At 35.8% G+C, this 25,269-nt stretch overlaps 1 protein-coding gene across 15 annotated transcripts in view; it reads right to left on the bottom strand.

Moving 5' to 3' along the window:
* The window catches only part of ATP13A4 (ATPase 13A4), a 160,147-nt gene that overhangs the window by 73,640 nt on the left and 61,238 nt on the right, over positions 1 to 25,269 (bottom strand). For 14 of the 15 annotated variants that reach the window (XR_012430574.1, XR_012430573.1, XR_012430575.1 and 11 more), the window contains 6 exons: positions 22,603 to 22,673; positions 22,430 to 22,510; positions 20,837 to 20,906; positions 19,249 to 19,383; positions 13,307 to 13,376; positions 996 to 1,130 (listed from right to left, as the gene is read on the bottom strand). Coding sequence is in view for 9 of the 15 variants with exons in the window: in XM_074030767.1 (XP_073886868.1) it covers positions 996 to 1,130; positions 13,307 to 13,376; positions 19,249 to 19,383; positions 20,837 to 20,906; positions 22,430 to 22,510; positions 22,603 to 22,673 (562 nt within the window). In the remaining 6 variants the exon portion in view is untranslated. The remainder of the gene's footprint in view (positions 1 to 995; positions 1,131 to 13,306; positions 13,377 to 19,248; positions 19,384 to 20,836; positions 20,907 to 22,429; positions 22,511 to 22,602; positions 22,674 to 25,269) is intronic. The other variant, XM_045387193.3, reaches the window with a different exon arrangement.

The following is a 25,269-nucleotide window of genomic DNA, read 5'->3' as shown; positions in this document are numbered from 1 at the left end:
AACATCTCATCATTATGCTATGTCAGTGAGAAATCAAGGCAGTGTAATCTTAAGCAAGTCACCTCTCTGGACCTCAGTTGCCGTGCCTGTGATGTGAGATAACCTCACAGGTCCCACCCAGCTCCAGTATGCCATTTGTAAACGAACTACAGTGAGGCCGAAACACCCAGTGTGTACTTTGGAAGCAGCAGGTTTTTCCAAATGCTGCCTCATGAATTTCTTAACATTTTCAAGCCAGGCCAGGAAGAATTTGAATGACCCCTGTGGGTTTCAGGATGTCGCTGATGATTTTCAAACCCTCCAAGTTTATTTAAAAACATGTTTTATTTAAAATAAATAAACATAAAAGTCACAGACAATTCTGAAAGATCTAATGATCTCTACAATCTTTTTTTTTTTTTTTTTTTTTGAGACGGAGTCTCGCTCTGTCGCCCAGACTGGAGTGCAGTGGCGCGATCTCGGCTCACTGCAAGCTCCGCCTCCCGGGTTCACGCCATTCTCCTGCCTCGGCCTCCGGAGTAGCTGGGACTACAGGCGCCCGCCACCACGCCCGGCTAATTTCTTTTTGTATTTTTAGTAGAGACGGGGTTTCACCGTGTTAGCCAGGATGGTCTCGATCTCCTGACCTCGTGATCCGCCAGCCTCGGCCTCCCAAAGTGCTGGGATTACAGGCTTGAGCCACCGCGCCCGGCCGATCTCTACAATCTTTTAAGGTAAATGAGAGGGTTATAATAATCTTTCGTTCAAGAAAGAAATACTAAACACTCAAAAACTTGTTATTGTATCAAACTTAACACATAGAAAGAGCTTTAATTTGAACCCACAGATCCATTCACAGCAGGACTGAGTAAGATTTGTGGAAACAGGAAGGTCCTATAGCAGACAATGCTTTACAGCCAGCCGTTGTCATTCAGGGAGAGGAGGAGTAGGGACCACAGTGGGGAGGAACGTGGGCCAGGCCACGGAGGTTGCCAGCTGTGGAGATAGAACTGTACCTGTCAGCATGCCTTCATCCACCACACAGCTGCCTTCAATCAGAACGGCATCACATGGCATTAGCACTTTGTTCCCTGTCAAAATTAATAAATCTCCAGGCACCAGGACGTGTGATTCCAGCTCTTGAACTCCAGCTGAAAGTGGGAGGAGACAGAGTTGAGTCAGGTTATTTTCCCACAAAAACATAATCCAACATCTGCTTAACTTGGATATCAATGAAAAAGCAACCACGGCATTTTTTTTTTTTTTGGAGAAAGGAGAACATTCCTCAACATTGATTCAAACTTTGAAAACAAAAAGAAAAGAATGTAACAAAATAGCTACATAAAATAAAAATCTTTGTGTGGCAAAATAATAAGAAAAAACTAATGACAAATTCAGAAACAAATTTGAAACTTACATTACAGATAAAAGGTTAATATTCCCAGCTGAGCACAGTGGCTCATGCCTGCAATCCCAGCACTTTTGGAGCCTAATGCGGCAGAATCATTCGAGCTTAGGTGTTTGAGACCAACCTGGACAACACAGCAGGAGCCCCATCTTCACCAAAAAATAAAAAATAAAACAATTAGCCAGGCATGGTGACACACACCTGTACTCCCAGCTACTTGGGAGGCTTGAGGTGGGAAGACTACTTAAATTTGAGCTCAGGAGGTTGACACTGTAGTGGGTGATGATCGTGCCACTGCACTCCAGCCTGGGTGATAGGGCAAGACCCTGCCTCAAAAAAAAAAAAAAAAAACCTAATAGATAATGAGTTCCTTTTAAAAAGAGATCTCCAGCAAATAACTGTATAGCAAAATTGCTAGATATTATCACTTCATACACACACACATACACGTGGTGTGTTAAGTGTCTGCAAAGCTGTTCATTCTTACCCATGATAAGAGAAATGAAAGTCCTTCCCTCCTTCCTCATTGCCTGCCTGCCTTCCTTTACTTCTTTTCTTCCTTATTCAGTCTTAAAGCTATTAGGGCTGGTGTAAGATAGGCATCCCTGCACGGGGCTGGGTGGGGTGGGCTGGCAGCCTGCTCTGGGGTATTGGAGCCTAAGCAGGATGGAAGGGTGTTTCCATGACCTGGTACAGGGTGTCAGAGCTTGAGCAGGGACAGAAGGGCCCCCATGGTGGCAGTGGCCTGCTGTGGGATGTTGGGACCCAAGCAAGGTGAAAAGGGCGTCTACATAGGAGTGGGATGAGGGGCAGTGGGAGCATCAGTGGTGATGAAAGATTGGTTGCATCCAGGCAGAAATGGTACAATAAGTACAGTAGTCTCCCTTGATCTCCAGTTGCACTTTCCATGGTTTCAGTTACCTACAGTCAACTGCAGTCAGAAAATATTAAGTGGACAATCCCAGAAATAAACAATGTATAAGTTTTCCAACTGTGCACCATTCTGAGTAGAGTAATTAAATCTAGTGCTATGCGCTCCATCCCACCCGGAACAGAATCCATGCTATATACACTCCCTGCTTGTCAGTCACCTGACTATTACATTGCCTGTTGCAGTATCCCTGTGCTCATTTCAGGTTACCCTTATTTTACTACTTGTGCCCCAAAGCACAAGAGTAGTAATGCTCTCAATTCAGTTATGCCAAAGAGAAGCAGTAAAGTGCTTTCTTTAAGTGAAAAGGTGAACGTTCTTAACTTAAAGAAAACAAAACTGTATGCTGAGGTTGCTAAGATCTACAGTAAGAATGAATCAACTATCTGTGAAGTTGTGAAGAAGGAAAAAGAAATTTGTGCTAGTTGTGCATCGCACCTCAAACTGCAAACATTACAACCACAGTGTGAAGTGCTTAGATAAAATGGTAAAGGCATTAAATGTGTGGGTGGAAGACATGAACAGAAATGTGTTCCAAATGACAGTGATCAGACTCAGTACTACCCATGGTTTCAGGCATCCACCTAGGGTCGTGGAATGTATCCCCTGCAGATAAGAGGGGACTCCTGTAGATATAATGAGGTTAACTAGCCAGGTTTCTCACTGAAGAAAGGAAGTTACAAATAGAGAAAGAGATACAACTACAACAGACCCTGTGGTAGTAGATTCCAATGAAAAATATCAATATACTAGATAGAGAGACAGAAATAATATAGATGTAAATATGTGTGATTATAAGAATATATAAATATGTTTGCTAGTCTTTTTGTTTATACACCAATAGTAATGAGCACACCCAGTGCCCAGATTTTGGCTTCTAAATTCCCTTTCTCACAATAAAAAGGCTTCCTTAGAGAAACGACTGAGTACAGGCTGGGCCAAGAAAAGTATAATGTAAGCTAGAACATCTTGTTGTGCCATTAAGTAAAGAAATGCTCAAAGAATGATGGGGACATATCACAAAACTATCAAAGCCAACTTTAAAGGGGTCTCACTGCCTAAATCTGTAACAATTTGAACATCAAAGTAAATAACGATAAGAAAGAACCATAACCATCAAATAAAATAGGGATTTATGAGTTCATAATGACTTAAGTAAATGAATAAATAAATAAGGAGAAGAGACAGATTTTCCTTGCAGCAAAATGGCAATTAATTAATGTAGAAGGAGAGATAACATTAGAAAAATCATCATTAGGCAACTATCAAGGTAATAATTAATTTGGCCAAGAAACACCAATGTATACTAAAACTAGAGGGTGAAAAATTGATGAAGATGGTTTATTTATATCATCTCAAAGTATCTCTCAACAAAATAACCATTAATTACAAAAAGGAAAAGAATAAATATGCAATGGAGAAACCTGGCAGACACCATTTAATTAAGTAATATAAGTTAGCATCACCAGTAATAGGACAAATTGAAATTATGCACCATCTGAGAGGAAGCAGTGAAAACACAGCATCATGTCTGTGACATTCCAGCCAAAAATGCATACCCTGAATTTAACTATGAGGAAACATCAGCAAATGCAAACTGAAGGACATTCTATAAAATAACCAGAGTCAGAAGAGTCAAAGTCACAGAATTCAACTAAAAATTGAAGATTGAAGAGACATAGCAAACAACAGCATTGTGTAATCCTGTATCTCTTTTCTATTAGAACATTATTGAGACGATTGGCAAAACATGAACAAGGTCTGACCATTAGTTGGGAGAAATGTGTCAATATTAATTTCCTGGTTGCACTGTCCTTCATGTAGGAAAATGTCTTCGTCTTTAAGAAATGCACAGTAGACCCCATCTATCCAAAAAAAAATAGCCAGGCATGGTGGCGCACACTGGAAGCTGAGGCGGGAGGATTACTTGAGCCCAGGAGATCGAGGCTGTAATGAGCTATGATTGCACCATTGTACTCAAGCTGGGCAACAGAGCAAGTCCTGCCTCAAAAAAAAATAAATGAATAAATAAAATAAAATAAAGAAAGAAAAAAAGAGAGAGAGAAAAGGAACACACACAAAAGGATGTGCAGGTGATGACCACGGAGCTACATGTCAGCAACTTATTCTCAAATAGTTCTAGAAAAGAAGTTATTTAAACTATTCTACACCTTTTTTGTAAGTTTTAAATTACTTTCTAAAAAAGAGAGTGAGACATATATATGAGATAACATTGCTCACCTTATGATTAGAAAAATGTGCAAAATTTCCAGCACATTCTATTGGCAAGGCTGGTAGGAATCAGTCACTGACACATTTCTGGTGCAAATGCAAACTGGCACAATCTCTATGGAGAGAAACTTTGGCAACATTTTTCTAGCAAAAGTACATATGCACTTATTTCCTAACCTAGCAATTTTACTTCTCAGAATCCGTGCCGAAGATATACTGGCGAAAATATGAAAAGACATATGTACAAAGCTTTTTATTACAGCACTATTTGTAGTAGTAAAAAACTGAGAAAATTTTTTTCAATAGAGGATTGACTGAATAAACAATGGTTCCTCCACACAAGAGAGTACCATGCAGCTGAAATAATGAATGAAGAATATCTATATATACTAAATGGTCCCTGAGAAACATAGTTACGTAGGTAAAATATACACAGTAGGAAATACAGTTAAATATGTTTGATATATCTCTATTCATCTAGAAGACAGCAGTATAAACATATAACCTGTTTTGTATATGTAATACAAAACTATGAATATTATATATAATCTGTTTATATTTTTAAATGTAAGAATAAATAAAAACCAAAATGATGATTCTAGAGAGAATGAAGACATAAGTCAGAAAGGAGAGGGATAGGAACCAGATTCCCTGGAATATCTTCTGTCCTATGGATTTGACTCTCAAACCATGTAGATATTTTCTATATCTATACAAAATAATACAAATAAAAATATGAAAAGCTAACACTAAAATCTAAAGCAAAAAGAGCGAAATAAACCTATCAAGTTGCTGGCATAACCAACAGAAAACTATTTTGAGTGACTTTAATGAACAATGTATAATTTGGCTGTACATTTCTATCAAGATGTCACAAATGGGAAAACAAAAATTCTAAAAACATCTTAAACTGTTTTTAGGAATTATATCAATGCTGAGTGCATTGGTTTGTCACTCTAAGGTTATTATATACAATGGGATAAAGCAAAAGAGTAATCTCTTCCTGTTTTTGAGAATCAGAACTTTGGGCATAGAGATAAGAGAAACACAAGTACAATGAATAAAGTAAAGTAAAAAGCCCATAGTTCTAAACTTGAATTGGAAATTATAAGGTCAGTATGACTATGAATTCTAAACTTGAATTGGAAATTATAAGGTCAGTATGACTATGAATTCTAAACTTGAATTGGAAGTTATGAGGTCAGTATGACCTCATAATGCATTTTATCTTAAAAAACTATTTCCTAAGTATGTTTTCTAAAAAGACCTAGAAACAATGACTAACGCCATTAAAATGAGTACTTGTAACATTCTCATTGAGGTTTATAGTACCGTATCTGGTACTGCTACTTCACTGTCCATTTTTACGTATGGAGATGGCTTCTTTCTTTAAACCTCATAAGCCGAACTCTGCTAGCTTCAGACTTTTCTTCTGTAGTTTTCTTACCTCTCTCAGCCTTCATAGAATTAAAGAGTTAAGGCCTGACTCTGGATTAGGCTTTGTCTTACAGAAGTGTGACTGGTTTGAGCTTCTGCTCAGACCACTACAACTTCCTCCACATCAGCAGTAAGGCTGCTTCGCTTTTGATCATTTGTGTGTTCACTTTTGGAGGAGTGCTTCTCATCTCCTTCAACAACTTTTCCTTTGCATTCACAAAGGAAACTGGTGCAAGAGTCGCAGCTTTCAGTGCATCTCGGCTTTCAACATGTCTTCCGCACAAAGCTTAATCATTTCTAACTTTATTTGAAAATCAGAAACACGTAACTCTTCCTTTAGCTAGAACACTTTTTAGAAACCAGCGTAGGGTTATTTATCGATCTAATTTTAATACTGTTGGGTCTCGGGGAGCAGGGACGCCCGAGGAAAGAGAGAGAGAGATGGGAATGGCCAGTTGGGGAACATCTAACACTGATTAAGTTTGCTATCTTACATGAGCATGGTTCATAGTGCCCCAAAGCACTTAGCATAGTAATATCAAATATCACTGACCACAGACTGCCATAACAGATATAATCACAATGAAAAAGTCTGAAGCATTTCCAGAGTTACCAACACATGACACAGAGATACGAAGACAGCACATGCTTTTAGAAAAACGGCACGGATAGACTTGCTCAATGCAGGATTGTCAGAAATCTTCAGTTGGAAACAAAAAATGCAGTATCTTTGAAGCACAATCAAGCAAGGGGCAATAAAACAAAAGTGCTTGTATATGTATCATAAGTATATCTACACACGTACTTGACTCTATTGAGGAAATCTGAACATTGCCTGTCTAACTATTTTCAAATTATGAGGTTTTAAAAGATGTGATAAAGGAATTAAAAAGACTATATTTTAGAGCTATATGCTGAAATATTTTCAAATAAAATATAGTATCTGGGATAGTTCCAAAATAATGTAGGGTGGAGAGTTAATAGAACAGATGAAAAAGAGATTCAATAGGTTGATAATTATTTAATCTGTGTGACAGGTACATGAGGTTTTATTATAGTATTCTCTCTACTGTTATATATGTTCAAAGTGTTTTATCATAAAAAGTATGGACAAAAAAATGACCAATTATATTTTTAAAAGGTAAAAATTCACTTCCAGCCAAAAGAGAATAAAAAGGACAAGAATTATCTTCCCACTGGAAACAACTGTATAAAAGATATGAAAAAATGGGTTTTAGACACTGAACATCAAACAATGAAAGAGATGGGAAAGAAATAAAGGTGTTCTACATTTGCCACGCTTACTGTCTTTAAAGAGTTTCCAAGCCACTAGGCAGAGAAGGAAAACCAGACCAAGTCCAGATGACTACTGAGTTCAGAACACAAAGATGAGCATCGATAGAGATCTTGGCAGCTTGAGTTCATAGCTGGGGAGGTAACTGTTCAGGGGAGAGCCAAAAAGATCTGCAGAGGGTCTCTCCTTAATGTGAAGCAAACTACTGATCAGCACATTTACATGATGGAACTACTAGCAAATGAACAACTGAACATTTACATTTTAAAATATCATTTACAATAGCATCAAAAATATGAATTACTTAAAAATAAATCTGAGAAAAAGTGTGTAAGACCCATACACTGAAAACTGCAAAACACTGCCAAAGAAATCAAAGACCTAAACAAACGAAGCAGTGTTATATTCATAGAGCAAAAGATTGAAACATGTTACTATGTCAATTTTCCATAAATGTATCTATAGGTTCAGCACAATCCCAATAAAAATCCCAGCATTTTTTATGCCTACATCAAAAAGTCTGATAGAGCACAAATAGACAATCTAGGGTCACACCTCAAGGAACTAGAGAAACAAGAATAAACCAAACCCAAACCCAGCAGAAGAAAATAAATAACCAAGATCAGAGCAGAACTAAATGAAACTGAAACAAAACAAAACAAAAAAAGCCCACAAAAGATAAATAAAACAAAAAGCTGGTTCTTTGAAAAGATAAATAAAATTGATGGACCATTAGTGAGATTAACCAAGAAAAGAAGAGAGAAGATCCAAATAAGCTCAATAAGAAACAAAATGGGAGATATTACAGCTGATACCACAGAAACACAAAAGATCATTCAAGGATGCTATGAGCACCTTTATGCGAATAAACTAGAAAATCTAGAGGAGACGGATAAATTCCTGGAATTATACAACCCTCCTAGGTTAAACCAGGAAGAAATATAAACTGTGAACAGACCTATAACAAGCAGCAAGATTAAAGTGGTAATTAAAAAGTTACCAAGAAAAAAAAAGTCCAGGACCAGACAGATTCACAGGTGAATTCTATCAGACAGTCAAAGAAAAATTGGTATCAAACTTGTTGACACTATTCCACAGGAGAGAGAAAGAGGAAATCCTCCCTAAATCATTTTTTGAAGCCAGTATCACCCTAATACCAAAACCAGGGAAGAACATAACGAAAAAAGAAAACTACAGACCAATGTCCCTGATGAACATAGATGCAAAACTGCTCAAGAAAATACTAACTAACTGAATCCAGCAGCATATCAAAAAGATAATCCACCATGATCAAGTGGGTTTCATACCAAGAATGCAGGGATGATTTAACATCCACAAGTCAATGAATGTGATGCACCACATAAAGAAAATTTAAAACAAAATCACATGATCATCTCAACAGCCGCAGAAAAAGCATTTAACAAAATCCAGCATCCCTTTATTATTAAAACCCACAGCAAAATTGGCATAGAAGGGACATGCCTTAAGGTAATAAAAGCCATCTATGACAAATCCACAGCTAACATTATACTGAATGGGGAAAAGTTGAAAGCATTTCCCCTGAGAACTGGAACAAGACAAGGATGCCCACATTCACCACTTCTATCCAACATAATATTGGAAGTTCTAGCCAGAAAAATCAGACAAGAGAAGGAAATAAAGGGCATCCAAATCAGTAAAGAGGAAGTCAACCAGTCACTGTTCACCGATGATATGATAGTATACCAAGAAAACTCTAAAGGCTCATCCAAAAAGCTCCTAGAACTGGTTAATGAATTCAGCAAAGTTTCAGGAAACAAAATTAATGTATACAAATCGGTAGTTCTGCTATACATCAACAGTGACCAAGCTAAGAATCAAGTCAAGAATGTAACTCCTTTTATAATAGCTGCAAAATACGATAAAATACTTAGAAATATGCCTAAACAAAGAGGTGAAAGATCTCTGTAAGGAAAACTACAAAACTCTGCTGAAAGAAATTATAAATGATACAAACAAATGGAAATATGTCCCATGCTCATGGATGGGTAGAATCAATATTGTAAAAATGACCATACTGCTAAAATCAATCTACAAATTCAATGCAATTTCCATGAAAATACCACTATCATTCTTCACAGAATTAGAAAAAATAATCCTAAAATTCATATGGAACCAAAAAAGAATCTGCATAGCCAAAGCAAGATGAAACAAAAAGAACAAACCTGGAGGCATCACACTACCCAACTTCAAATGATAGTGTAAGGCCACAGTCACCAAAACAGCATGGTACTAGTATAAAAATAGGGATATAGACCAATGAAACACAATAGAGAACTTAGAAATAAAGCCAAATACTTACAGCCAACTGATCTTTGACAAAGTGAACAAAAACAACAAGTGGGAAAAGGTCACCCTAGTCAACAAATGGTGCTGGGATAATTGGCAAGCCACATGTAGAGAATGAAACTGAATCCTCTTCTCTCACCTTATACAAAAACCAACTCAAGACGGATCAAAGGCTTAAATCTAAGACTTGAAACCATAAAAATCCTAGAAGATAACATTGGAAAAACTCTTCTAGACATTGGCTTAGCCAAAGGCTTCATAACAAGAACCCAAAAGCAAACACACACACACACACAAAAAGATAAATACATGGTACTTAATTACTTAATTAAACTGAAAAGCTTCTGCACAGCAAAAGAAATAACCAGCAGAATAAACAGAACATCCACATAGTGGGAGAAAATCTTTGCAATCTATACTTCTGTTGAAGGACTAATACCCAGAATCTACAAGGAACTCAAATCAGCAAGAAAAAAACAAACAATGCCATCAAAAATTGGGCTAAGAACATGAATAGACAATTCTTGAAAGAAGATATAAAGATGACCAAGAAACATATGAAAAAGTGCTCAACATCAGTAATGATCAGGGAAATGCAAATCAAAACCACAATGCGATATCACCTTACTCCTGCAAGAATGGCCATAATCAAAAAATCAAAAATTAACAGATATTCACAAGGATGTGGTGAAAAGGGAACACTCTTACACTGTTGGTGGCAATGTAAACTGGTAAAACCACTATGGAAAACAGTACGGAGATTCCTTCAAGAAATAAAAGTAGATCTACCCTTTGATCCAGCAATTCCACTCCTGAGTATCTACCCAGAGGAAAAGAAGTCATTATATGAAAAAGATACTTGCATGTGCATGTCTAAAGCAGCACAATTTGTAACTGCAAAAATATGGAACAAGCCCAAATGCCCATCAATCTATGAGTGGATAAAGAAAATGTGGCATGTATATAACATGGAATAACATACAGACATAAAAAATGAAATAATGGCATTTGCAGCAACCTGAATGAAATTGGAGACTGTTATTCTAAGTGAGGTAACTCAGAAATTGAAAACTAAACATCATATGTTCTCACGCATAAGTGGGAGCTAAGCTATGAGGATGCAAAGGCATAAGAATGACACAATGCACTTTGGGGGTTCAGGGCAAAGAGTGGGAGGGGAATGAAGGATAAGAGTACACACTGGGTACAGTGTACACTGCTTAGGTGATGGGTGCACCATAATTTCAGAAATCACCACTAAAGAACTTATTCATATACCAAAATAAATAAAAATAAATAAATAAATAAATTTTAACCAGGAAAACATTATACTCCCCTTAAAAATATTTTATTTCCTTTAATTGGTTGGTTACATCACTAGAGTATATTTTGAACTTTATATTCTACATATGTATATACTATAAACAAGCCTGAACTAGATACCAAAAAGAGTTACTAACACAAAAATACATACATATTTCCACAATTTAGAATATACTTACCAGTTTCAGTAATTGCATAACCTGTATCACTGCACTTAAGGCTGAACACTGGTAACCCAGCCAGATACACAGCATTTTTGTGTTTTTCAGAATGTATTACAAATTATTATTTTTTTAAAAAAAGAGCTACATTTTAAGTGTGTGCAGATGTGAATTTTGGCTTACAGAACTGTTTTTAATATTCATCTATGGTATTTTCTTGGCAAAGAAAATCAACATTTGTTCCCACTGCATGACTTTAATAGACAGATCAGTAGACATCCTAGGAATACTCTAAGGAAGCAACCCTAGGTTATGGAAAATATCTCATCAAACATTGACATCTTTGAATTTTATTTGTGACAATTGTTTATGTTATTGTACATTTCATATTAGTACTTAATAGGAATTCTAACAGATTTTTAAATGAGCTTCTAAAGATTTACAAACTGAAGTCTGTATTTCTATAAATTATTGTAATTCTAAAGAAATCCCAGCATTTTTTAAAGAAATTGACAGGTTGAGTTCAAAAGTCATATGGAAACCCGAAGGGCTCAATAGTGTCAAAATAACTCTAAAAAAGAAGAGCAAGGCTGTAGGACTAACATTACCCTATTTCAAGACTTATTAACTTATTAAGACCTATTAAAGCAACATTGTATGGTATTGATATAAAAACGCAAATACAAAAAAAGCAAAAAAATAAAATTGGGTAGGAAATCCAGAAACACATCCACCCACATGTGAACAATTGATTTTTGACAAAATGTGAAAAGTCAATTCAGTGGAGAAAAGATAATCTTTTCAACAAATGGTATTAGAACATTTGGATATCTGTTTGCAAAAAATGACCCTCAATCCAAAAAAAACAAAAGCCAAAATCAAAATGTAATATAGAACTACATGTAAAACCTAAAACTCTGAAAGACAATACAGAAAATCATGGTGACTTTGACAAAATATCTTAAAAATTACATCAAAAGCATGATCCACAGAAGAAAACATTGATAAACTAGACTTTAACAAAAATAAAAATGTCTGCTCTTGGAAAAACACTGTAAAGAGAATGGGAAGGTAAGTCATAGACTGAGAGAAAATATTTGCAAATCATTTATCTGATAAAGGACTTATATCCGTAATGTGGAATAAACTCAATTTTAATAATAAAAATAATCTAATAAGCAACAAACTTGAACAAATACTTCACCAAAAAAGATATATGATCAGCAAATAAGAATTTGAAAAGATATTCAATGCCATTAGTCATTAGGGAAATGCAAATTAAAACAAGGATGAAATACTACCACACACTAAAGTGGCCAAAATTAAAACGACTGGCCATACCAAATGCTGTCAAGAATGTGGAGCACTTAGAACTCTCACGCTGCTGGTGTAAAACGGTGCCACCACTTTGGACACAATATTGGCAGTTTCTTAAAATGTTAAATATCTATCTAGTACATGACCCAGCTGTTCCATAGCTAGGTATTTTCTCATAAGAAATGAAAGAGCATGTCTATACATGGCTTGTACCTAAATGATCATAACACCATTACTGGGAATCGCCAAAGACTGGAACCCAAATATGCATTGACAGGTGAGTGGATGAACGAACTAGTGTATCTGCACAATGAGATAGCCTCAGAAATAAAAGGAATGAATGATTGATGCACTTAATAAAATGGATAAATCCCAAAATAACTATGAACTTTGATCTCCCCCTAAATTAACCAAAAATGTATTATAAAAGACCCCAAAGAATACATACTGTAAAATGACATTTATGTATTAATATTGAGCCTGGAAATGAATCTACCGTGACAGAAAGCTGATAAATGATTGCCTGAGGGATGGGGGAGGTGGGAGGAAGCGGGAGAGAAAACAACTAGAAGCAGGAACAGGGTAACTTTTGGGAGTGATGAACCGTCATTATCTTGAGGATTATGATAGCTTCATGGGAATATACACATGCCAAACATATCAAATACTACACTATAAATATGTTAAGTTTACCAATGTCAATTCTACCCCAATAGTAGTTCTTAAGGTAAAAAAAAAAAAAAAAAAAAAAATCTTAAGTTCCTCATCCCTTTGAACAAATGCCTAAGGAAAAATGAATATGAAGATGAGAATACCAGGAGCAATCAGAAACACAAATTTAAATTATTTTCTGATTCCATGTGAATAGCACATAGATCTAAAATAATGGAACTTACCTTTTCTCCCACACACAGAGACTGTAATGCTATTATGTGACTCGACTAGATGGTGGAGTTTTACAGATTGCTGAAAAAGAAGGGAAAATGGAAGAGTGTTATCTATTTGAGCACAGTTTCTAGGTATTATTAAGTAAGGTGCTAGGCTTCTTTAAAGATGGAACACTGTCTTATTGCCAATTGAATGGAATGTACTGCCTACAAACAAAGGACTACGTAGCTCATTATTTAATTGAAAAAGCATCCAATTCCTAGTGATTTTCACCCAGCAGGAAGTATGTTTTCTTCAGCAGAAAGGAATTTCCAGCATGCTCTTTCCACTCAGAAGAGTTTTTGACACTGAACTCCAGCCTGGGCAACACAGCAAGACTCCATCTCAAAAAATATATAAATAAATAAATATAAAAATCAATAAATGAATAAGGAGTTTGATGGTTCCTGCTACTTCCTCATAATATTTGTTGTTGTAATAAATGAAATATATGGGATGAGAGTGAATCAGTAAGAGAAATAAAAAACACAATTATATTTGATTCCACATTACTGGGAAACTATTGTGTAAAAGACCTCCTGCTTGATTCTGGGGGTTAAAAGTCCCAATCATTTAATGTGTTCATTTTGTCATCCTGATTTTGTCATTTAAGATACTTCCTAAATTCCCTAGCTTCAAATTATTTGCAAATCTGATAAATGTGTTCTAAAAATGATTAACAGAATAAGCCATTGTCAAAAAGACAGGTGTTTGGCTTTTGAGTAACTCATTCTTTTACTCATTTGTGCATTAATCAACAAACATTTATTGAGCAAACTTTAATATTTCAGGAATAGAATGAACAAAAGAGATATGGCTCTTAACACCAAGAAATTTACAATCTACTGAGAAAAGTAGGTTTTAATCAAGTAACTACATATATAAATGTATAATGACAATCAGGAATAAGAAGAAAAAATAAAGTACTTTTGGATCTTATATAGCAAAGGTTATTAATCAGGAGAAATCTCCCCTCAAGAAGTGACATTGAACCTAAGATCTGAGTAGGAGTTATTTAGTCAAGGGGTAAGGGCAAATCATGAAGATGAAAAAAAATTGGACAATTCCAGGTGGCATATCAAACTGTTCTGAGGTTAGAAAAAAAGAGTATGTGTCAGGAAACAAAAAGATCTAGTGCATCTGGAGGGCAGAAAGCAAGGGAGATGCTGGGTGAATCAAGGCAGGAGAAAGAAGTCAAAGCAGCAGTTACACGTACACGTGCAGCAGCAGTTTGTAGAGAGGGCCCGAGGAATGTCCCACAGGGGCTGAGCAGGTATACTGTTTTCATAATAGCACTAAGACGTTAATTGCCTTTTAGAATCTTATTCTCGCACAAGTGTACAGTGGAGATGTCCAGAGGCTGAGTGGTGTTTCATATCACAATAGACTAAATGCAGAAGCAGTTACAAAAATCCAATTGTCAGAAATTAAAAAAAAGAAGTACAATTATTAAAGTATTTAAATCAACTGATATAGAAATTTTTTAAAAGACTGCCACGGTCTGAATGTGACCCAAAATTCATGTATTGAAATCCTAACCCCCGAGATGATGATATTAGGAGGAGGGGCCTTTGAAAGGTGATTAGGTCATGAATAATTTTAGTGCCCTTATAAAAGAGGCCCAGGAGAGATGCCATGTCTCTTTCACCATGTGAGGATGCAGTAAGAAGGTGCCATCTCTGAACCAAGACGAGAGACCTCACCAGACACTGAATCTGCTGGCGTCTTGATCTTGAACTTTCCAGCCTCCGTAACTAAAGAAATAAATTCTGTTGCTTAGAAGCCAAAAAAAAAGAAAATCCAATTGTCGTCTATTAAACCAAACATAAAAGAGATTTGCAAAAATGTAAAATAATGCCGTTCTCCTCACTAAATTATTTTTATTTTGGAAAATACAGTTGTCTTTAAATATATATTTATATACAAATATGTTGTTATTATTTTAAAATAATAAATATTTTATGATTCTGAGTTTTAATTCTTAATTTGGTAAATACCAATAGATATAACCTACAAGATTTAAAACTCTTAGAGATCCTCAGTGATTTTTAAGAGTTTAAAGAGCTCTAGAAACTAAAAAGTTTGTGAGTCTCGAGGTAAAGCTTTAAAGTCTGCGATGAGATTTAGAAGTTTATTGTGGCCGGGCGCGGTGGCTCAAGCCTGTAATCCCAGCACTTTGGGAGGCCGAGACGGGTGGATCACGAGGTCAGGAGATCAAGACCATCCTGGCTAACATGGTGAAAACCCGTCTCTACTAAAAAATACAAAAAACTAGCCGGGCGAGGTGGCGGGCGCCTGTAATCCCAGCTGCTCGGGAGGCTGAGGCAGGAGAATGGCATAAACCCGGGAGGCGGAGCTTGCAGTGAGCTGAGATCCGGCCACTGCACTCCAGCCTGGGCGACAGAGCGAGACTCCGTCTCAAAAAAAAAAAAAAAAAAAAAAAAAAAAAAGAAGTTTATTGTAAGAGCAATGGGAATATTTTGAAGCATTTTAGTGATAAAAGCTTGTAAATAATCGTGTTCTGCAAGAATGATGTATGGAGGCCAGATGGGAGGTGATTGCAAGGTAGAAAACGATACTAACTCGAACCTTAATAGTGCTAGGGTGGAAAAAAGTGAATGATGCCAAGAGATATTTAGGAAGGAAAAATCAAAGGACTTCCTGTGTAATTGAAGGGGAAGAAGAAAGTTTCAAGGTTGGCAACCAGATTTCTGGCTTGTGCAATGGAATGGTCAGTAGTATCTGCTATCAAATCAGAAAAACCTAAGTGCAGATTTGAGGAGAAGAATCCTTGAGTTTTATGTTGAGAATGTTGAATTTAAGGTAATTTTTTGATATTAAGGTGGGGATATCAAATAGGTAGTTGAAGCTATGAGTCTGGAACTGAAAAGAGATATCTGGATTTGAGCTATACATACAAATTTGAAAGTCATTAGCATATGCCTTTGAAGTCATTGGCATGTACGGCTATAAAAATAATGAAGAATCTTTTATGTACTTGCATGAAAAGATCCTCAAGATATATTAATAGTAATTTTTTAAATAGCAAGTTAGAAAATAATGTAATTATGCTACCACTTAGATAAGAAAAAAAGAAAATACATATACTTGTATTTGCTGCGTTTGCCTAAAAACTTTTTTGGAAGATTACACAAGAAACTAATGTAAGCAGTTGGCCAAGTGGAGTAGGAGAGACAAGTGGAGCCTTTACATTATATGCATTTTCCTGTTGTTTTGACTTTGGAACACTCATTTTTTAAAAGTCAGATAGAGAAGGACGAGCTATCAAAAGAGAATGGAAAAGAGCAGCTGGAGAGGATGCAGAGTGTGCTGTCACTGAAGCCAAGGAAAAGAGTGCATCAGAAAGAACAGAGCAGTTAACTGTGTCAAATCCAACTGAGAGGTTTAGCGAAATCTGTACTGCGGAAAAAAAAAAAATCCACTGCAGGGGGACCATAACATTAGCAAGCAAAACACCAAGAACCCAATAAAAATTGATAAAGGACACAAAGAGTTCACAGTAAAAGAAATACAAATGGCCTAAAGTGTGAAGAAATGCTCAACTCATAATAAAAAACATGATTGGAGTTACTGAATTCTGTTTTCACTTATATTGGTAAAGATAAGAAAAACTTATCTACTGTTGTAAGGAATGTAAATTGGTATTACTTTTTTATATACAGAGAGATGAGGTCTCACTATGTTGCTCAGGCTGGTCTTGAACTCCTGGGTCTAAGCTATCCTGCCACTTCAGCCTCCCAAAATTCTGGGATTACAGGTGTGAGCCTCCATACCTGGCCAGTATTACTTTTTTTAAGAGGCATTTTGACAACATGCATTAAAATAGTGTACCTAGCTTATGACTAAGTAATTTCAATTGCAGAAATTTTCTATATATCAATACAGATATTTATAAGCATATATACTTGTTATATACATATGTATACATATGTAATATGTGTCATATGCATACATATATATAGATGTATGAAAAGATATATGTGCAAGGATGCTTTTGCAGCATTGTCTTAGTAGCAAAAGACTAGAAACAACCAAATGCATATCAATATTGGACTGTTAAAAATTATGATACATCTAGAGAAAATGTATTTGTGCAGATGCAGAAAGATATTTATATAGGATATAATAGGTGAGAAATTCAAGTGGAGGCTGGGCACGGTGGCTTATGCCTGTAATCCCAGCACTTTGGGAGGCCGAGGCGGGTGGATCACTGGAGGTCAGGAGATCGACACCATTCAGATCATCATGGTGAAACCCCGTCTCTACTAAAAATACAAAAATTAGCTGGGCGTGGTGGCACACGGCTATAATCCCAGCTACTTGGGAGGCTGAGGCAGGAGAATTGCTTGAACCTAGGAGGCAGAGTTTGCAGTGAGCCGAGATCGCCCCATTGCACTCCAGCCTGGGCGATGAAAGCAAAACTCCGTCTCAAAAATAAATAAATAAGTAAGTAAAATTCAAGTGCAGAACAGTGTACATAGAATATATTCATTCTGTTAAACAAATTAATGCATATGCATTTAATATTGCTGAAAGTATACAGAAAATAGGGTCCTAGTGGATGTATCTTGAAAGAGGACCTGAACACTCGGAAGTTTTCCCAACGGGAGGAAGCCTTAATTTTTATTCACACTCTTTTGTTCTGTTTGAATTTTATTTTTATCATAGCCACATATTGCCCTTTCTATTAAGGAAAAAAAAAAGCTAATTTTAAAAGAACTTTTTAAATTTTAAAATGATCTATGGGCTTTGGGATCACAGTGGCGACCTTAACAAGATTTGTTTAAATGGAGTCATGAGGGAGGAAGGCATGTCGGCATGACTGAAAAGTAAGAGGAAGATGAGTAACTAATGATAACAGAGACAAAGACTCTAGAAGTTTTACTGTGAATGGAAAAAGAGTGATATAGTAGTAGCTGAAGGCAGAAGCATGGTCAAGAGAAGAAACTGTTTTGTTTGAGTTTTGTTTTCAAGTTAGGAGAACTTGAGAATGTTAAATGTTGATGGGAAGGCTCTTGAGGAGAAGAGAGGAGTCACTCGTGGACTGCATAAGCACCCCAAGAAGGTGGAAGAGGATGGTCTCGCAGGCACGGCCGAGGGCACTTCCTCCACTAAAATGAGAGGTCAGGGCAGGAGGGGGCTGCAGAGATGAGTCATTTGGCACTCGGAAAGTGAGGAGTTGGGCAATTTTCTGTCTTACGGCTTCCGTCTTTTTTGTGAAATAAGTGATATCTGCTGAATTAACGAAAGAGTGGAATATGAGAAGACGGGCGTCGCAGACACCAGAAGACAGAGATGGTTTGAAACCCTCATTTCAGAGGACGGGAGAGCACCTCCATTAGAGATGAACAGAAGGCTTGCCCAGATGAGGTTGGAATTCGCAGATTTATAGTGCAACCAACCAATCTGTTCTATGTAATTTTTTTTCCAACAGTATCTAGAAACCTGGTGTAGGCATAAAGAAAGCCAGGAGCTGGACTGCGGCCTTGACAAATGAGTACCAGCCAAACATAAATGGCAAAGGAGTTCATATTAAATAGACTCCTCCACCTTCCATCTCTCTTCCACATCTTCAAATCCCATCAGTATTCTCTACGTGCATTTTTTCACATATTCACAATTCATAAACCTTTGCATGTTGTTCTGGCTAATTAGTCTTAAGTAAATTAAAGAGAGAGGAAAAATAACTTCAAATGTCAGAGATTGGAATGGGAGGAAAGGGAAAGAACTAAATTGTTGAACACTGCTTACTGTGCTACATATTTATAAACTTGGTCTCATTTACTATGGAGTGGGAAGTGACTATTTCCTGATACTCCTTTCTAACAAATTTTTAATAAAGTCACTATTCTTCTCTTTCTGAAACCATAGAACTAATAGAGAAACTCACCTCTCTGAGATCATATACTGTCAAAGATATGGAAATTATGGACATGATTATGATGGCAAAAGCATATTCCTTATAGTCTTCACTAAACCACAAACAGACACTGAAGAGTTGAAATATATAAAATGGATTTAGAACCTGTTGGCAGACATAAAAACAGGAAAGCAAGCGAGATTTTTAGGCTTCACACTTAGCTCTTTATTTACTTGTTTTCATACTCATCTTCATGACATACATCATCCCACACAATAGTCTTATTATATTTCTTCAGCAACTGACAAGTGCCAGACACTGCTCTAAGCAACTTTACTTGAATTTTCTCATTGAATTCCCACAATTACCTTATTAACCAGAAGTTACTTATCTCCATTGTAATGATAAAGAAACTGAACCTTAGATCTTGAGAAATACGTCCAAAGTCATGCGACCATGATTGCCACAGACCCAAGACTTAAACCCAGGCAATCTGACCCCAGAGCACTTACTTTTAATCACTGCCGCACTTTACAATTTACAAAGTAATGTCTCATGTATTGACATGTTGACCATTACAATAGTTATTTAAGGAGTAGATGTTGTCATCTCCTGTTTACATTTACTGGCCTTCAGAAAGGTGAAGTATTAGTTCAGGTTTACAAAGTTAAAATACTTTCTAGTCTCTTCTTCTCTATGACATAACACCTGCCATATTTGAAGTCGTTAAGGAACTTGATTAATGGGTGAGTTGAAGACTGCATGTTCTTGTTAAGTAGAAAGCAGTAAGCTGCAAAAGAGCATCTAGAACACTGTGCGAGAGAGTAGCTGTTAACTTCAACAGCTGGAATTCAGCTTTGGTCAAAAAACATGTTGTGCCTTCACTGAAATTCCCCCTAGTTGGTTTCCTTCTGTCTAAAACAGAAATGGCAATCCTTTCTTCTGGTTAGAGAGGCAGCACACAGAAACATTCCCCATTGGTTTGTTTTACTTTCTTTCATGCCTGACAGCTTGCTGGAAATACTTTAAAAGCACCTTAAGTTTAGTAAGCTTTTCTAAGGCAAGGAGGAGTGGAGAGGGAGCACAGGGAAGCCAGAGTACAGCTAGAGGGCTATGGTTTGACAATAATCATTGTAAAGTGAAAAAATGAGGATCCCAGTGATAGGGTCCAAAAGGGAAATTTCATCTTATACCTTGAGATCTCCAGTACTAATAAGGCTGAATAAATGGGGTTTTTTCTTCCTACATTTTTAGGCACCAAGGAACTTGTATCTGTTACCTAACAAAAGGATTAGCTTAAAAAAATTGAGTTTCACGAAGTTGAAACAAGTTAAGCAGCACAGTATTAAAAAAGAAAAGAAACATTACATTCATCCAGCCACTAAATGTTAAGTAAGTACAATGAGTTTCACACCCTGTCTTGCATATAGCAATCTGCAAAAGAACCACTTGAAGAAAAAGAGTAACCAAGAGATATGAGGATAATATGCTTGGCATACTTCCAAAATATATTCTATATTATAGTTACTTATTAACAAGTAGCACTCCTGATTATTTCAATGGAGTCAAACTTCTTTATTTTCTATCCAACACCAAGAGAAAATGCTGGAGAAATTACCTCCTTGATGAGCAGTTTCCAAATTGGTGTAACTTCAACATCGATAGTATTAGGCCCACATATTAACCTCCTATAGAAAGAAATCACATATCACTCCATCACAAATAATAAAATTAAAACTCACTCCTCACCTATTCAGAAAAAAGTCTATTCCATGTTCAATTTCTCACTCGTGGGACCAACATAAGCCTCCCTTGTTATATACCATTCCCATCCTTCTCAAAATAATGGGAGGTGAGGGTTCCCAGTTGCAAAAACGATAAATATGACCATATTGCTTCTAGAACTATATTCTTCCCAAGGTCTAAATATTTTTCTAAATGGTATTTTGGGTATTTAATATTAAATATTGTCTCATTCAAGTAGTTTCAGGATTGGCATGTTACCAACTCTGTCTCTCCTCAATTCCAGTTTTATTACTATAAGACCATGAGACAGTTAAGAGAAAATACCTTTATTGATAAGGAAATGCTGTTTCTACTTTCCTACCCCTATTTAGTAGTTCTGGAAAACTTCAGAACGTATTTTGATGTAGGTGGAAAGTTCTGTGATCTCAAAAATAACTCTACACGCATAACTATTCGGCTTTTTGATTCAGTGTCTCTAAAACTCAGAGATGTGTTTCTTTGATTATGCAGAGGAAAGACATTTACGAGTTACATTACTGTTGAAAACACTAACCGCTTTCTCTGTGTCTTCCACCTCGATGCTCAGATTAAATAGCTTGGTCAAATGTATGAGAGCAGTGCTTCTCAAACTTTAACATTTATATAGCTCACTTGGTAATATTGTTAAAATGAAGATTCTGATTCAACGGGATGAAAAGTGGTCTGAGATCATGCATTTCTAACAAGCTCCCAGCTGATGCAGATTCTGCTAGGCTCTACATCTCTTCAAAGTACTAGAAATGGGGAAGGGCGAAGCATGTGAATCATAGAAACTTAGAACAGCAAGGCCTTTAAAGAGTCCTTCTCCCCCTGTCTATGATTGGGAAACAAAGGTCCAGGGAGGAAAAGATATTTGTTCAAAGCCCACAGACTCTTGACATACCAGTGCCCTCCCTAAATCTCTCTTCTCTGCCTAATAATTCATTTGGAATTGTGGAGCTACACATCTTGCTTGGTGTTCTACTGCTGCTCCATGGTTATTATTTAACTGCATTATCATGATCTAAGATGTATTTCTTGATTATAACCTAAACTGGCTCAACTTTATATTATAATAACCTTGAGAAACATTGTATGGAGTAGAAAGAGCACTACATCTGCAGCCAGGAGTGTGGGCCTCGAATTAGTTCTTCCGCTACTAATTCTCATCTGTGTGACCTTGTTCCAGCCATGAAATCTTTCTGAGTCTCAGATTTCTCGTTTGTTGTATGGAAATGGTGATAATGTCTGTTCTACCTGCCCCATAAGGTTGCTCTGAAGATGACGTAATATAATGTATGTGAAAGATTTAATTTAACAATTACTAAATAGAGCTGTACAATATTTTCTGATATTAATCCATTAAGATAACTATTTACTGAGCTGTCTATTTGGCTAACTGATAATAATCCTTTTGAGCTAGTATAGGCAATAACATGCATGGTACCTAATCTCTTGTTCTTCTCTTGTCAAGCCTGATCCAAATTTTTGATGTATCTTGGCAGAACTGAGCCAGTCTTCCAAAGAGCTAAAATAATAATAATGAAAAGAACATATTTAGCAATAATATTTTTGAGATAACATTTTTCTTCTTTGGCTGTACTCGCTAAAACAACTTACCCAATTTTCTGGAACTGTCCTTCTAAGTAGTTCCAAACATATCTTATTTTCTGCACTTTTATGCATCTCACCTGCAAAAGAAAAGTACTAAGAAAACCTCTAGTTTGAGGATCAGAGAATAAACAGCAACCAGTGGCTAAAGAAGCATTTGTTTAAAAAGCAAAGATAAAACTTTAACATACTTATTTAAGATTTTATCCTTTTCTAACTTATCCTTTGCTTTTCTACTATACAAATGGTACTCTTTATTAGAAGTCATCATTTAATCAACATGTATCACGGACCTACTGTATAGAAAAATATATATGAATAAAACTTAGTCTCTGCATTCTACTACTTTATAAACTAAGAAGGAAAAATTTCCAAAAAAAAAAGACATAGAGTCCAATATGTACATGTCAAAAAAATTAAAACATAATAAAATAAAAAATACGTTTTTGAAATGCTATAGACATAAAGAGAGAGAAGATGATGGAAGGCAATATGATGGAGATGATGTATGAGTTACAGTGTTGAAGGATTAGAAGACTTTTACTCAGATGAGAAAATAGAAAGTATTTTAAAGAGATTGCTCACAAGTTAGTTTGGGGGAAGAAGGCCAGTGAGCACGCCTATTTGTAGAATGAAGAACGAAGCTAGAAAGACAAACTGAAACCGAAGTATTGATACCGGAGTTGAGAAGAAATTACTTAGACAAATAATGAGGTTACAGAAGTCCTCAGTAAAGTTTTCTTTTTAATGAAAAGCAGTGCCCAGTCATTTTTCTTTCTAACATAAAAAGACCCAACTATATGCAACCTATGAAGAATCATTTAACTAGTAATAACATACATAGGATGAAAATGAAAGAATGGAAGAAGACATTCCATGAAAATGGAAACCAGAAGAGATTAGAAATACTTATACTTATGTCAGATAAGATACACTTTAAATTAAAACTATAAAAAGAGACAAAGAAGATCATTGCATAATGACAAAGGAGTCAATTCAGTAAGGGATTAACGCTCATATGTATGCACCCAACATGGGAGCACCTAAATATGTAAAGCAAATATTAATAAAACCAAAGGGAGAAATTGACTGCAACACAATGATAGTAGAGAATTTCAACACCTCACTCACAGCAAAGAACAGATCATCCAGACAGAAAATTAACAAAGAAATATCAAATCTAAACTACAATGTAGACCAAATGGACCTAACAGACACTTACAGAACATTCCATTCAACAGTTGCAGAATATACATTCTTCTCAACTGCTCATGGAACAGTATCCAGAATAGATTATACATTAGGTCACAAACAAGTCTTAACAAATTTTAAAAACTGAAATCATATCAAGTATTTTTTTCTGACTATAATAGTATAAAAGTAGAAATCAATAAAAGCAAGAAAAACTTCAGAAACTTTGCAAATACATACAAATTAAACAACATGCTCTTGAACAACCTTTGGTCAACAAAGAAATTAAAAGAGAAATTTCAAAATTTCTTGAGACAAATGAAAATGAAAACACAGCTTATCAAAAACCTATGGGATACAGAAAAAGCTGTTCTAAGAAGAACGCATATAGCAATAAATACCTCTATACAAAAAAGAATGATCTCAAATAGACAATCTAACATTGCACCTCAGGGAAAAATGAGAACAAACTAAATCCAAAATTAATAGAAAGAAGGAAATAATAAAGATCAGAACAGAGGTAAATAAAACGAGAAAACAAAAGGTCAAAAAACCCAAAGAGCTGGATTTTTTAAAAGATAAACAAAATTAACAAACGTCTAGTCAGACTAAAGAAAAAAAGGGAAGACAAATAAAATCAGAAATGAAAAAAGAGACATTACAAATGATAACAAAGGAATACAAAAAACCCAGGAGATTATTATAAACAATTATATACCAACAAGTTTGATAAATCTAGAAGAAATGGAAAAATTCCTGGACACATGTAAGCTATCAAGATTGAATCATGAAAAAATAGAAAATGTGAACAGATGAATTAGCAGAGATTGAATCAGTGATAAAAGTCTTGCATCAAAGAAAAGCTCAGTACCTGATGGCTTCACTGCTGAATTCTACTAAACATTTAAAGAACACCAATTCTACTCAAACTATTGCAAAAAATTGAAGAGGGGAAAATATTTCCAAATTCATCTATGCTTCACCCTGATAACAAAACTAGAGAAGAGCAAAACAAAAAAGAAAACCATATGTCAATATTCCTGACAAACCTAGAAGCAAAAGTTGTCAACAAAATTAAAGTTAACAGCATATTTAAAAGATCATTTACCATGATCATGTGGAATTCATCCCGGGATACAAGGATGATTCAACATATACAAATACATAAAATATCACATTAACAGAATGAAACACAAACACCATATGATCATTTGAACAAATACAGAAAAGCATCTGACAAAATTCAACATCATGATAAAAACTCAACAAAACAGATATAGAAGGAATGCATCTTAACACAAGAAAAGCCATGCAAATCAACAGCTATTGTTGTTATACAACAGCTATATTATACAAAACTAGAAAATATTGTAAGTTTTTCCTGTAAGATCTAGAACAAGACAAGAATGCCTGTTTTCATCACTTTTATTCAACATATTACAGGAAGTCCTAGCCAGAGCAATTAGGCAAGAGAAAGAAGTAAAA

The sequence above is a fragment of the Macaca fascicularis genome, chromosome 2 (genome assembly GCF_037993035.2).
Source record: "Macaca fascicularis isolate 582-1 chromosome 2, T2T-MFA8v1.1".
In the NCBI taxonomy this organism is placed as follows: Eukaryota; Metazoa; Chordata; class Mammalia; order Primates; family Cercopithecidae; genus Macaca; species Macaca fascicularis.
Note: the sequence above shows the minus strand (reverse complement) of the source record. Positions and strands in the feature narration are given on the sequence as shown.